General features: G+C 38.7%; 2 protein-coding genes across 3 annotated transcripts; both read left to right on the top strand.

Annotated features, from left to right (window-relative positions):
* The first annotated feature begins 20 nt into the window (after positions 1 to 20).
* Positions 21 to 4,271, top strand: tlcd1 (TLC domain containing 1). The gene is made up of 4 exons (XM_072392200.1): positions 21 to 226; positions 1,011 to 1,093; positions 2,666 to 2,748; positions 3,374 to 4,271. Exons 1-4 carry the CDS (start codon positions 21 to 23, stop codon positions 3,776 to 3,778), a joined length of 777 nt encoding a protein of 258 aa, XP_072248301.1. The 3' UTR covers positions 3,779 to 4,271.
* Positions 4,272 to 5,926: 1,655 nt separating this feature from the next.
* On the top strand, positions 5,927 to 12,679 carry rab34a (RAB34, member RAS oncogene family a). 2 transcript variants are annotated; one of them, XM_072392194.1, is made up of 11 exons: positions 5,927 to 6,152; positions 7,388 to 7,483; positions 7,554 to 7,645; positions 7,721 to 7,789; positions 9,017 to 9,118; positions 9,207 to 9,271; positions 9,383 to 9,434; positions 9,517 to 9,598; positions 10,393 to 10,483; positions 11,721 to 11,828; positions 11,908 to 12,679. In XM_072392194.1, the coding sequence occupies exons 2-11, from the start codon at positions 7,409 to 7,411 to the stop codon at positions 11,973 to 11,975; spliced, it is 804 nt and encodes a 267-aa protein (XP_072248295.1). In that variant the 5' UTR covers positions 5,927 to 6,152; positions 7,388 to 7,408; the 3' UTR covers positions 11,976 to 12,679. The 2 variants fall into 2 exon arrangements, with proteins under 2 accessions (XP_072248295.1, XP_072248296.1); XM_072392195.1 differs by having other exon boundaries at positions 7,724 to 7,789; positions 11,908 to 12,677.
* Positions 12,680 to 12,767: the final 88 nt, after the last annotated feature.

The following is a 12,767-nucleotide window of genomic DNA, read 5'->3' as shown; positions in this document are numbered from 1 at the left end:
ACCAGGGCGGGGAGGTGAGGATGGAGGCTTTGCTTCCTGTGCTGAAGAGTCACCCAGGCCTGTCGGTCCTGGTGTGTTCTCTGCTTTTCAGGGTGGTTCACCGGCTGCTGCAGAGGCTGCCCGTGCCCAAGGTGGTGAGACAGGATGCCTTCCGCTTCTGGAAGTGGAAGAATCTCTCCGTCTCTATGGTGCACTCCCTGCTGACTGGAGCCTGGGCCCTGACCTGGTAAGTCCTCATCCAGAGTAAACATCTCTCTGCCCCTCCATCCACACTGAGACAGCATTGTCTATTCACAGTCCACATGATGTGTAATGTGTGGGAGTGTGTGTGTGGAGCAGTGACAGCCTGTGGCAGCCAGGAGAAGAAGGGCATGTTCAGACTGGGTGAAGGACAGAGGATACAATGGCATTCTTAAGTGGGGAGGGAAATGCTTCTGTAGAGTAAAAGCCCCACAAAGCTCTTATTGCTGTATGTACTGTTGCATTTAAATCCAGAAACTCTGAAGTTTGAGAGCAAACATGGTTCTTTTTCTTTTTTTAAAATCTCAGCCAGAAGTCTTGGTCTGCAGATATATCAACTGGAAAAACCTGCTGGCTTCCTGTGAAAGCATTTTGAGAAACAGTTTTTTGGGCGGGTCTATGCTTATGACTCACCCTTTAACATTAGGAAGTGGGAGTAAGGTCATACTTTTAAGTTGTTTGCAATCTCACACTGCGTCTGCTGCGATGAATGTGTGCAAGTATGAATTACCAGTCATTCAGAGCTCTATGGAGGTGAAATAGGCAATGTTTACATTTACAATAACAGTATGTAATGATAAAATTAAAGAATAAAAACACTTAAACATCTGCTGAAGGCAGGGATGTCAGTTGGTCAGGGGTATAAGAAGCCATACCAGCTGATATGAATGTGTCTGCTTAGTCAGGCTTTTCTCTCCAGGAGTGAGCCCATGTATGTCTGAATGAGACATATACAGAGCCGTCTATCCATAATATGTTTCCTTCTCCAGCGTGGTGATATGGCCAGAGACATTGAGCAACATCCACTCGTATCACACCCCTCTGTCCTACCTGCTCATCTGTGTCTCTACAGGTACGTAAATGCATTATAACTTCAATGTTCATAATTTCATTTTCTTGAACAAAATCTGAGTTTTTTTTTTATCTAGAAAATAGTGAAAATAAGTAGCTAGAATTTCCCAAAGCAAACTCAAATACACTCACACACACACACACACACATATATATATATATATATGAAAAATGTAATCTTCACAAATGAGAGGCAGAAACTAGAAAAAGTTTTGCTTATAAGAATGAAAAGATTTTAGTCAATTATTTGATCAGAATATGTGAATGTTTGCTAGTGAATTCTCTGTCGGGCATAAACGGCCTAGTTGTTGCACAACTACTGCATGAGAGCTTAACGTGAGAAGCGATAAATTGAACCTCCTCCTCTTTCCCTATTATCCTGGAGGTGTAAAACTGCCACTTATCACCAGATGCTTAAGAAGCAAACAGCAGCTCCTCCCTCTTACCTGTTTCTCAAAACAGTGAAACAGGCGGCTCTTCTCAATTGCCATGGTCACCAAAAACAATCCTCTGAGGTCTCAGTGGTCTGGGGTTTGTTTTTAGTGTTACCATGAAGACACAACTCTGTGGAGATGTGCCCTAACAACTGAAAGTCATGTATCTTAACAAAGCAGCTAGTTATGTGTCTCACTAACCTCAAAGTGTCAGTCACACAGAGGCAGAAAATGACTCTTAGACAGTAGAAAACCTCCAGCTGAATCAGGTAGACGCGGTTTAATAACCAATAAGAACTGTTTACTCTGTATCTTTCAAAAAATTATGACAAGAAACATTTCATTCTGCTGTCAGATAAGCTCAACAACATGGAGTCCTCATGTCTCTGGATGACCCTAAACCAACCAAATAAACTATTTCAGTCAGACTTTTGGGTTCAACTAAAAGTTGAAAAACCTGCAAATGATTTTGAGCAGTAGGGGTCAACTATGAGTAATCTGATGTCTCCTGTAAAGCAGGCAGAACACGTAACCAACTGGTCTGGTGTGTATAGAGGTGTGTGCAGTTAATCTGCAGCAAACTGTAGTGAGCTGCATGACCTTACATTATGCTAAAGAAGGTCTTCAGATGCTGTCTTCAAATGACTGAAGAAATTCTATGAACATCTTCTCTGACTTAATTTGTTGGCTGATGACATTTTCATCCCAGTTAGGAATGCAACTAACAATTATCATTATCAAGTAATTTGCTAAGGATTTGTTTTCTATTCCCTGATGAGTCCAAATGATGTCAAAATATTTTGGAAAGTACACATTTCAGGTTATAATGATACTAAACAGAAAAGGGCAATTTGGAAAACCAAAGAATGCCAACCTGTTTTCTTTTATGGTTGCTTTAATCAGTACATTTTCCATGGATCAAAATGATTTAGAAACAAATTTACAAAGCATGTGGTCTTTGCTTTTCTGCTCTGACTGTAGTTATAACTCAGAATTTTGCATCAACATAACAAAGCTTAAAAACAGGTTAAAATCCATTAGCTTTTGCCCCAAACCGATAACACCGATAGATGTACTGTCTATCTGCAACAGAGCTTGTAACACTGGTTACAGTATCTCACATGTTTTATTCCTCTCAGGATACTTTGTGCAAGACGCAGGTGATATTATCCTGACAGGACATGCGAGAGGATCTTGGGAATTCTTACTCCATCATGTGCTGGTAAGACATCATGCTTGTTGTCATATTTTCCCTTTAACTCAAACAAGGCTGCATCTTTGGTTTAGACTACACAACAGAGCAGCGATGTGAGGTTTAGCCAGTCAGATCAGGTTAACCAGTATAGTTTTTAGCCTTTTTACATTTGTGCACCACAAACAGGAAAAGAGAAAGTGAAAGTAAAGGGTTATTAGAGAATCATGTTTTTTTGTTTGTTTTAGAATATCATTAAATATTTTCGAGAAAATATCATTTTGCCTGAGGTGATGTTGAATTATCGCGTAACTCTCATCCTGCTATATGTTCTGTGCTCTACATCTAGGCTGAAACATTCAATGTATGCAGCGTTTTTCATTTTCAATTAAAATTTTTTTTAAAACAAATTCTAATCAAGTTTCATTGACCAAACAAATCCAGAGAAGAAAATAGATGTTGTCAGAACAGCCTCAGCTGAGCAGAGTAATAGATACAGTATGCTCTGAGCCAAGAATGATTATAGCTGATGAAATTAAGTTAGATTTATCTTAAATAATGAGTGGTATTGTACGTGGTTAACCTGTTAATGCACTTTAATATTGCTTGTACAAGTACAACAATCGTCACCTCCCTGCATGTGTTTCATCCTCAGGTGATCTGGTGTTTCCTGTACGCCCTTTTCACTGAGCTGTATGTAGCAGGTGCAGTGATCGCACTTTTTGTGGAGGTCAACAGTGTCACCCTGCACCTGAGGCTGATGCTGAAGCTGGCGGGCGCTCAATCCTCCTCCATGTACTACATCAACAAGCTGCTCAACCTCGTCACTTACATCCTGTTTCGTCAGTGCACCCAGTTCTACCTCACTTGGTACATTGTGGACAACTACTCGTGGCTCGACCACGGTGGATATTTTCTCGTCACCATGCTAGCAATGAATACCATGATCCTTGTTTATTTTTACCGTTTGCTCCGTGCTGACTTCTTTCCGTGGAGTAAGGCCTACGTGGGACAGAATGGGATCCATAACAACAACTCCAAGAAGTTTCTCACTGATTAACTGGGGAGGGTTTACAGGACTGCACAATGTTTTTATTCAAGGTGGGAGTTTACACATTTTGTCTTTTTCAGAGCATAACTGACATCATTCCCAGTGACAAAAGATCCCCTTGTTATATCTCACTGCCAAAGAACAAACTCCAAAAAAATCTTAATGAAGCAACTAGCAGCCTTTTCTGGGGCTGCTTTTTACAAATGTTGCAAAATCTGAAATGTCACTTTACTGGGTAAAATGAAAAGCAACGCTACTTTAAATGAAGCCTCAGTTCTAAGCTAAGCTGACAAATTTTCAAAAAGTTCAATGTGTTCAATTGTGACAACCTTAAAGAGATGGAGTTTGTAGACAGAATTGTGCGTGTCATGTTTCTTGCTAAGGGTTAAAAAATAAGATTGACAGCTGATTAACTGCCTCAAAGTTGAAGCCACAGCCCACAGTTGAAACTCTCAACTGATAATGTAGTCGTTTTTTCATTAAATTCTCTTAAAATCTCAAACTAATGCTTTGATTCTTAAGGAGGCATTGTTCATATCATTATTTTAACCTCTCTGCAGAAATGCAGATAATTTATGGTAAAGTCAAACTTCTTCTCTTGTCCATCAAAGTATATGAGATGAACACATCAATACTTCAATTTGAAATGGGAAATTTTATATATATATATATATATATATATTTAATCTGCGGTGTGTTTTTCCAGGTTTAATGTTTTCTCCATGCCAGTTTAATATTAAGTTTAATATTATATATGTATGTGTATAGGTGCACCACTGTCTCTATGAAGCCTTTGTTCATGACTGAAGAGACTGGTCTGTGACAGAACTGGTACATTTGACACAGCTGTGGGTATATCCATGGATACCCGCCATCTAACAGCTGCTCTCCAGAATCCCTGAAAAAGCCCTTACAATGAGCAGGCAGCAGCACAATCACAACTAGTTAGTTAAACATCGTGTCTCTTATTTGCAAAATGATATGTTCACAAAGAGGATCCATTTTTAAAATTGTTGGATCAGATTAAGATGTGTCTCCTCTGCCTTCTCTTATGAATAATGGTTGCATAGAACTTTGTAAAACGTAAACTTTGTAATGTCCTCTAGTGTGCATTTCTTTTTGATATATTTCAAAACAAGTACACATAGATGTTGACCATTGGTGGACTTTTCCTGGTTATTCTGTAAGTCATAAGTGCTGATGAAGACATTTAAAAAAATCTAATGACAAGTACATTTCATTTTATATTTCAGCCGATGCCAAGAAAGTCAAAGCAGATGTGTTCGGAGCAGACATGCATCTGACCTGCACAATAGTGCCTTTACCACTGTGCCTTTGGGGAAAAAAAAGAAAAAACGCTGAGACAACAGTAATGTGTGAATAAGTGCAGATATACTCACAATAATGATGTTAAGTCGAGAAATGTTTGAGACAAGTGAAATCATTTGATCATGACCAAAATAGTGTAAAATGTTTACTGTATTAAAGTGATTTTAAGGAGTCCCATATTTTTTGATCATTGAGTGAGACCATGAAATAAAAAGTATTGAAAATCACATGATGTATATTTGTCTTTGTTTTAACAGTCTCACCAGTCAGTCAGTTTCAACTAAAAGTCTGAATTTAGCTTAAATCCTATGGCCTATAAACTCAAGTGGCCAACTGCCTACGGTATTAGCCTACTCCTGAAACTTGTTGTGGTATTGTTTAGCAAAAGTACCGACATTCAAACTACCACGTTAGAGTACCTCACTTAACCTTACTATTTTTCACAGATGTTCATTAGTGTTGCAGTGCTTGGCAGAAAGTGGACTGAATGACTTTTAAACATGTAAAAACTGTACAACAGCTGAAACTGAATAAACAAAACTCTATTTGATATAAGTAATTTATTAGAAACTTATATAGTGCTAATGATAGCAGTTCCACATTATATCAGGTTTTATTGTCCTTTTATTTATCAAACATAGATAGATAGATAGATAGATAGATAGATAGATAGATAGATAGATAGATAGATAGATAGATAGATAGATAGATAGATAGATAGATAGATAGATAGATAGATAGATAGATAGATAGATAGATAGATAGATAGATAGATAGATAGAGACGACCATTCTTCATTTCCACCAGCAGGGGACCGAGCAGAGAAAATGTGGGAGGAAAGACGGAATCCAGGGAACTGAGTCAGCAGCTGCTCGGTTCCAGCCTGCTGCTCCCTCAACTTCCGTGGATCGACATCAGCTCCACAAATGTTCACACTTTAACCATTTTAAAATGGGTCTGATCGGTGTTAGTGCACCGTGAGAAGCGTCTCTGAGAGGAAGAGTTAAAGCAGAAGAGAGAAGAGAAGTGGAGCGGACCACCTCGAGTCGCTGAGGTATCCTGTAACATCTCTACCGCTCGAACGCGCCGCTTTACTTTACTTTACGGCGCTAAGTTTACTTTGTTCAACTCGCTGCTCTGTGTAGCCTCAATAATTCACCCATAGTTTCTGTTAAATCTACGGTCGCCAGGTTTCAGTTGTGTACGGAATCAAAACAAATGAAGGAAATTAAACTTCTTCTTTAGCGGGAGCTTTGATGAACAATAGGATTAGATCGGACAGTAAGTGGATCAGTACTGATTACAGTTGTCTGGCTCGGTTTAATTTCATGGATAACAAACGATGTCTCTGACTGGCTGCGTCTATTTCTGGGCAGTCCACACTGTGAGTCCAAACTGAGTGCCAGGATACAGACTCATTTGCATTTCAGGGGTTTCCTGCTGTTTATTCTCTGGTGGCCTGGGGATATGAAATATTTATAAAATGAGGACAACACGAGCTTCCTTATCGCATGTCCTTTTGAATAGAAACCTGCTAAAGACTATGTCTTGGGTTTTATTCTGGGTTTTTGTCACTATTCTTATGCAAACAGATAATGCGAATATGATTAAACTTTTATGTATTTTAGGAAATTATTTTTGGCAGTAAGACAACATCAACACTTAATAATCTCATTCAGGAAACTGCTGTTTTGAGTAACTACAAAAGGTTAAACGCTTATGTTTAATGTTTGGGACCAAAACTGGGTGATGTTTGGCTTTCTTAAGTAAGCTCTGAATTATGACTTATTCTTCATGATTTCATTCATCTGACAACTGTGTTTAAGTAACAATTTTGTATCTTTCTATTAAATAAAATGAAAAATGCTGATTTGTTTCCCAGAACCAAGACAAACGTCTTCAGATGTCTTATTTAACACTGAAACCGTCGCATCTGCAATTATTTTTTTCACCTAAAATGACAAATTTGAGGCTTTTTCTGCTTCACAACTCTTGCAGGCTTTTGATTCTTTGCAAAACAAACCATTTGACAATGTCACCTGGAAAATGCTGATGGAAATTTTTCAGTTTCCCAAAGACGATTATGATTAGATGATGATCAGTTGATTAAACTGTGAATTTAACATGTGTGATCATGTATAATCTTAATGAAACTAGATTTAAGTTTAATTAATGGCCCTTTTTATTACTTAAAGGCCTAATGTCTGGACTTTGAAACCAGAATTGTAATAAGATTATTTTGAATTACCATCATCGATTGGTTGATTGATAAGTTGTCTCTCTGTCCAGTGAGCACTCCCTTGAGGCCTCATGTCTGTCAGAGTTTCAGGCATGAGTGTTCTTCCTCCGGTTCGTCGGGACCGAATCATCGCTCAGCTCCCTCAGGTAAAACCAGTCAGTGTTGTCTGCTGGTTGTTGTCCCAGTTAACAGCCTCTCAAAGCTGCTTTTCTTTAGTTCTTCAGGAAAGAGGCAGCTCTCGACACTAAGGATGATTTCCACAATAAAGTGAAGACCGCTTGCCAGGAGCAGCGAACTGGCACCGTGGGGTGAGTACTGACACCTAGATTTATGAAGTATGCACTGAACAACTCTTATTTATCTACTTATTTTATTCTTGCCAGCAGATTTAAAATCTCGAAGGTCATCGTGGTGGGTGATCTGGCTGTGGGGAAAACCTGCCTGATTAATAGGTAAACCCATTCATTCATTTGTTATGTGAAAGTCAGGTCAAGTGATTGTCTTGTTGCTTGGCGACTTTCACTACATGTTGGTTAGTTTGAACAACGGGAGCAAAGAGAGCTCTTTACACAAAATGTGCCAGTGAAAAAGGAGAGACAGCACATAATGAGTCAGTGTGATGAGAGTCAATGATTATGTATGGGCCCTGCTGTCTTTAGCGCTTTGAAACTCGCCAATGTTCCACTGTAATCTTTTACTTTCTTCTGTGTTTAAGCTTCATTGTTTAGTCGTCTCTGGTAACTGGCAAGTTTCACAGTCCACCATCATCAGTGAAAATTATCTGTATGCACCAGGTTGTTGCATCAATTCCTATCAGGGCTGACGTTGATAAATACCCATTTGACTCTGCAGAATTTAATGCTAATAAACACTTTCCAAATGCACTAAAAAGTAAATGTTAGAATTTTTTGTTGTAAAAAGGGTTATAGTGATTTGATGTCAGAAGAAGCCAATGTTGAAGTGCCTTTAAAGTCCCAAGAGGCTGTGGCACTCTGCAAACTGACAAGAAGCTCACTTGCTGCTAGCTGAATTTGGAAATGCTGGACCATCTGGGAGGTAGCAAAGCAAAATCTGGCCTTGAGTGAGTTTCCGTTGAGCTTGCATGGCTTTCAGAGTGCTGCTGCTCCTTGCTCGGCCTTGCTTCTACTGTGTTCTCTACCTGGCCTGTTCTACGTTCTCCAGAGCTTGATAGCCACTCATTTCATCTGTTCTTCACAGCTCATTCAAATTCGCTGTACAGTCCCACTATGCAAGTAATGAGGATTTGTTGGCAGTGGGTCTGCTGAATGGTCTGCGTAGCATTTACAGGCTGTCTGACCTCACCTTTCTGAGACTGTCAGTGGTGCAATGCAGATTCAAAGCAGAAATCTCATCACACTGATGCTCATAACATTCAAATAATACACAAAAAATCTTATCATGGTCATGTTCAAGTGCAATAGTATCAATGGCCACTTGGCCCTGGTTCCAAAATATCCCATGTTTCAAGACTCCCATTAATAAAGTACTAACTTCTCCTTTGAAACTCAAGGTTAACTCAAGGTATTTATTCCCTCTGATCAGTGACTTGATTATTGCCTAATCAGAAATATCTTTTGATCTGAATCATCACACACTTTCATTATTGCTTCCTTGGTGATGTTATCACTGTGAACCAGTTATGGTCCTTGTCTTATTAGATTTTGCAAGGATGCCTTCGATAAGAACTACAAGGCAACGATCGGTGTTGACTTTGAGATGGAGCGCTTTGAGGTGCTGGGTGTTCCTTTCAGCCTGCAGCTGTAAGTCTGATCTGTATTTTTTTCTTTTTCTTTCAAAGAAATTAATTAAACGGTTTAATGTGACGTTGCTCATCTCTTTCTGTTGCAGTTGGGACACTGCAGGCCAAGAGAGGTTCAAATGCATTGCATCTACATACTACAGAGGAGCTCAGGGTAAGTCATGTGTTTCCATTTGTCTTTCCATTTTTGGTATTGTTTAACTGGGCACAAGATGTCAAAAGTGTCCTGTTGCTAATACTAAAGTAATATTTTCCTTTTTCTTAGTTGTGATTATCGTGTTTGATGTAAATGACATAGCCTCTTTGGGCCATTCAAGGTAAGGGAATTGAGCATGAGAATATTGTTCACACTTATTTGTCTTTCCTTGTGGATTTACTGCCATGTTTCTGTGTCTGCAGGCAGTGGCTTGAGGATGCCTTGAAAGAGAACGACCCCACCGCTGTTCAGCTGTTCCTTGTTGGCACAAAAAAAGACCTGAGTGTACGTCCTCCATGTTTAAAGTGAACATGGCTTCAGACATTTTTTGTTGTTTTTCCTGGACTCAGATGTGAATTGTTTGGCTTGATGCCAGCAGGACAAAGAGTGTGTCGTGGGTCAAACCCCAGGAATGTTTCTCTCTTCACTAGACCCCAAAAGCATTATGTGATTGAGGCAGAAATGACGAACACAGCAGCATTCCTAAGACTTTATTAACTCAGTTTTTAGCTGTACCGACCCTGCTTTTCTATTTTGTGAAGTCTATAATGATTTCCAGCACCCTGTATGTTACTCATTGACTGTTGTGTTTTTTTCCAACCGGGAGTTCAAAAGATCCTAAAGATATTGAGTTAAAAACGATCTAAAACTGAGAAAAGTTGCAAATGCTCAGACACCACTCGCACGCAAAGGTTTGAAACAATACGTGACTTTTGTGCTCGTAAGCCCCTCAATTCCACAAATAATTAATCCTATTCATTCATTGGCTAATTGTTGTAGCTCTGATTAAATGAACCTATTAGTTAGCTGGGTTTTATTAAATCAGTGTTAAAGTGGTAGAAAGCTACATTCATACATTTTACTGTGGTTCCTTCCCACATCATCTCAATTTACAGATTTTTGTGTTTGTAGGCTCTAGAATGAGTTTTTTTTTATTTTTATTTTTACTTTTTACTTTTGTGAACATCTTCATTGTTCCAGCATATTAAATAACAGATCAGCTCTCAATAATCAATAATGGATTGTAGTTGTGGGTTTCAAATATATTATGAAGATTTGTGTTCTGCTTTGTGTGACAGTCTCCTGCTCAGTATACTCGGATCGAACAAGATGCCCTGAAACTAGCAAAAGAGATCCATGCGGAGTATTGGGCTGTTTCATCGCTGACAGGTGAGTTTTTAGAAGACTGCATGTTTAAATGCTGTAAAAAGTTTCATAGCAGCAGGACAAAAATTGTTGCTAAAAAGTTAAAGTAAATACGAACATAGTCATCTGCATCCAAAAAGCATCAACTTCTGTCATCAAACTCTAGGTCCAAGTTTCTTAAAATTCTTGATGGTCTTCTCAGCTAGATTCACTCCCTCTTTTCAGTGACTTGGAGAACCTTGGTATTTAATTGATTTAAGTCCTCAAATAACCCCACTTTTGTCTAATCACCTTTCTTTTAAAACAATACGGTCATTTATAGCTCCAAAAAGGGCAACAATTTGGGAACTCTCAAGGCCCTAAAACGCATTCGGCACACATTCGCCATGGCATTGTTTAGATATGCTTATGGAAAGTCTACTGATGATGGGAGTGTCAGACCGCTGCGTAAAGTCCTCTCCAGCACAGATTAAAGATTCTCACTGGAGTTAAGCTTTGGATTCTGTGGTAACCAATCCATGTGTAAAAATGATATATCTTGCTTTCTGAACCTCTCTTTCACAATTTGAGCCCAATTAACCCTGGCTTTGTCATCTTGTAATAGGCCCATGCCATCAGGAAAGAAAAAAATGTATTGATGGGAAAAATCTGGTCATTCAGTAAATTCAGGGAGTCAGATGACCTCACTTTTGTGCCCATTTCTAAACCCAGATCTGAAGTGAAGCAACCCCAATCAGTTTCTTAGTTAAATCCAGATATCGGTCATTTTTATTTATTCATTTTTTTCCATGTCAGGTAGTGTATATGATGGTGAAATGATTACAATAATGGAAGCCTTTTATTAACTTACAGCACCTTTTACAGAAGGAGGGTCTTATTAGAAAGTTCGACCTCTGCGCAGGTTTATATATTGTTTTGCTCCCAGAGACAGATATGTACTTAATTTATTTTTCCCTTTTTTTCCCACATTTAAATGAACTCTTAGGTATTCGTCCAATTTTTGTTGAATGAGTTCTGTTATGGTATGTTTGAAATAAAATAATTTGTTCTGTAAGGTAAGACACTACAGGCAAAATTATTTTGGCTATTTCCCCCCCATAATGTGTCATCTTTCGGTCTAATGGAAAAAGTTCTTATGAGAGCCAATACGTATATGTACACATTTAAATTAGGTGAATAGTTTGGGCAACATTTTTAAATTTTAAAGTTATCACCACTCTAGTTTTCATGCAGTCGCTGACGCATCTCACTCATCCTGCAGGGGAAAACGTGAAAGAGTTCTTTTTTCGAGTTGCCTCACTGGCATTCGAGACAAATGTCCTTGCTGAGTTGGAGAAAAGTGGAACAAGGCAAATTGGAGACGTTGTCAGTGAGTATCCCGACAGTCTTGAAACATGACAATGATAATATGTCACATATTTTAACGAAAAGCTTTGTGTCCCTCTCAGAAATTAACAGCAATTCAAACAATCTGTACACTACATCAAAGAAGAAGCAGCCCAACTGCTGTCAGTAATGGATGGAAGCAGGAGTTTTTAAGCCAAATGCACAGACTCGGAGTGAGGCTTTTCTCAGCAGATGGCTGCTGTCCAGCTGAGTTGGGAGGATTTCTGTGGTCGGAGAAGGGGGAGGGACGCTGACGTTTCATTTCCTGACAGGTTAAAGTCAGTTTTTCCTGGCTTTGGGAGCTTTCCTCCATGGGATAAGTGTGGATTCTTGTGGTGCAGCTCAGTTTAACATGCTGGGAGCTACAGATTGACACAGAAATTGCACACAGAAATGTGGTACTGCCAAGAAACCAAAGACCGATGGTAAATGTTTTCTTTGCTTAGGGCTCGGATTAAATCTTTAGTTTTGTTGCTGTAGTCTTTTCAGTTCTCTTAAGTTTTGTCTGCAGTATGTACTTTTAACATGCATTTTTCCAAACATGACCAGTTGTATTTGTGAGGGGCTTAAATAGATAAAGAAAACAGCATTTACATTTTTACTTCTCTCCAGATTTAATATGTGACCCTTTGTAGGTGCCCCTTCAACATACTGAGACCCCTTTTTGGAATACTGATACTTTACAGGTACTTTTTCATAGTGTACAATCAAATCAGTGACTGAATTTATTGACATAGTGTATGTGAATATTTACCATTTAGAGTGACTGAAGTATTTCATTGTTTATTTTACACGTCAGTAAGATATTACAAAAGAGAAAATGAATGATAGAAATTTTTTTCAGTTATTAAAAAGTTAAAAACGTAACTAGGCAATAACTACACTGTATTTCATTAATAAATACAAGTCTATGCAAGTATTT

Source organism: Leuresthes tenuis, unplaced genomic scaffold (assembly GCF_036924035.1).
Source record: "Leuresthes tenuis unplaced genomic scaffold, fLeuTen1.0.hap1 SCAF_9, whole genome shotgun sequence".
In the NCBI taxonomy this organism is placed as follows: Eukaryota; Metazoa; Chordata; class Actinopteri; order Atheriniformes; family Atherinopsidae; genus Leuresthes; species Leuresthes tenuis.
The sequence above is the reverse complement of the archived record's forward strand: the minus strand, read 5'-3'. Positions and strand labels throughout refer to the sequence as shown.

Bases quoted from the DNA above. Each gene is read 5' to 3' on its own strand.
- tlcd1 (XM_072392200.1), top strand. From the start codon at position 21: ATGGAGGCTTTGCTTCCTGTGCTGAAGAGTCACCCAGGCCTGTCGGTC. The intron at 227-1,010 runs GTAAGTCCTCAT...TTCCTTCTCCAG, and splicing joins GGAGCCTGGGCCCTGACCTG to CGTGGTGATATGGCCAGAGA. The intron at 1,094-2,665 runs GTACGTAAATGC...TATTCCTCTCAG, and splicing joins GCTCATCTGTGTCTCTACAG to GATACTTTGTGCAAGACGCA.
- rab34a (XM_072392194.1), top strand. From the start codon at position 7,409: ATGTCTGTCAGAGTTTCAGGCATGAGTGTTCTTCCTCCGGTTCGTCGG. The intron at 9,435-9,516 runs GTAAGGGAATTG...CTGTGTCTGCAG, and splicing joins GCCTCTTTGGGCCATTCAAG to GCAGTGGCTTGAGGATGCCT. The intron at 10,484-11,720 runs GTGAGTTTTTAG...CTCATCCTGCAG, and splicing joins GGCTGTTTCATCGCTGACAG to GGGAAAACGTGAAAGAGTTC.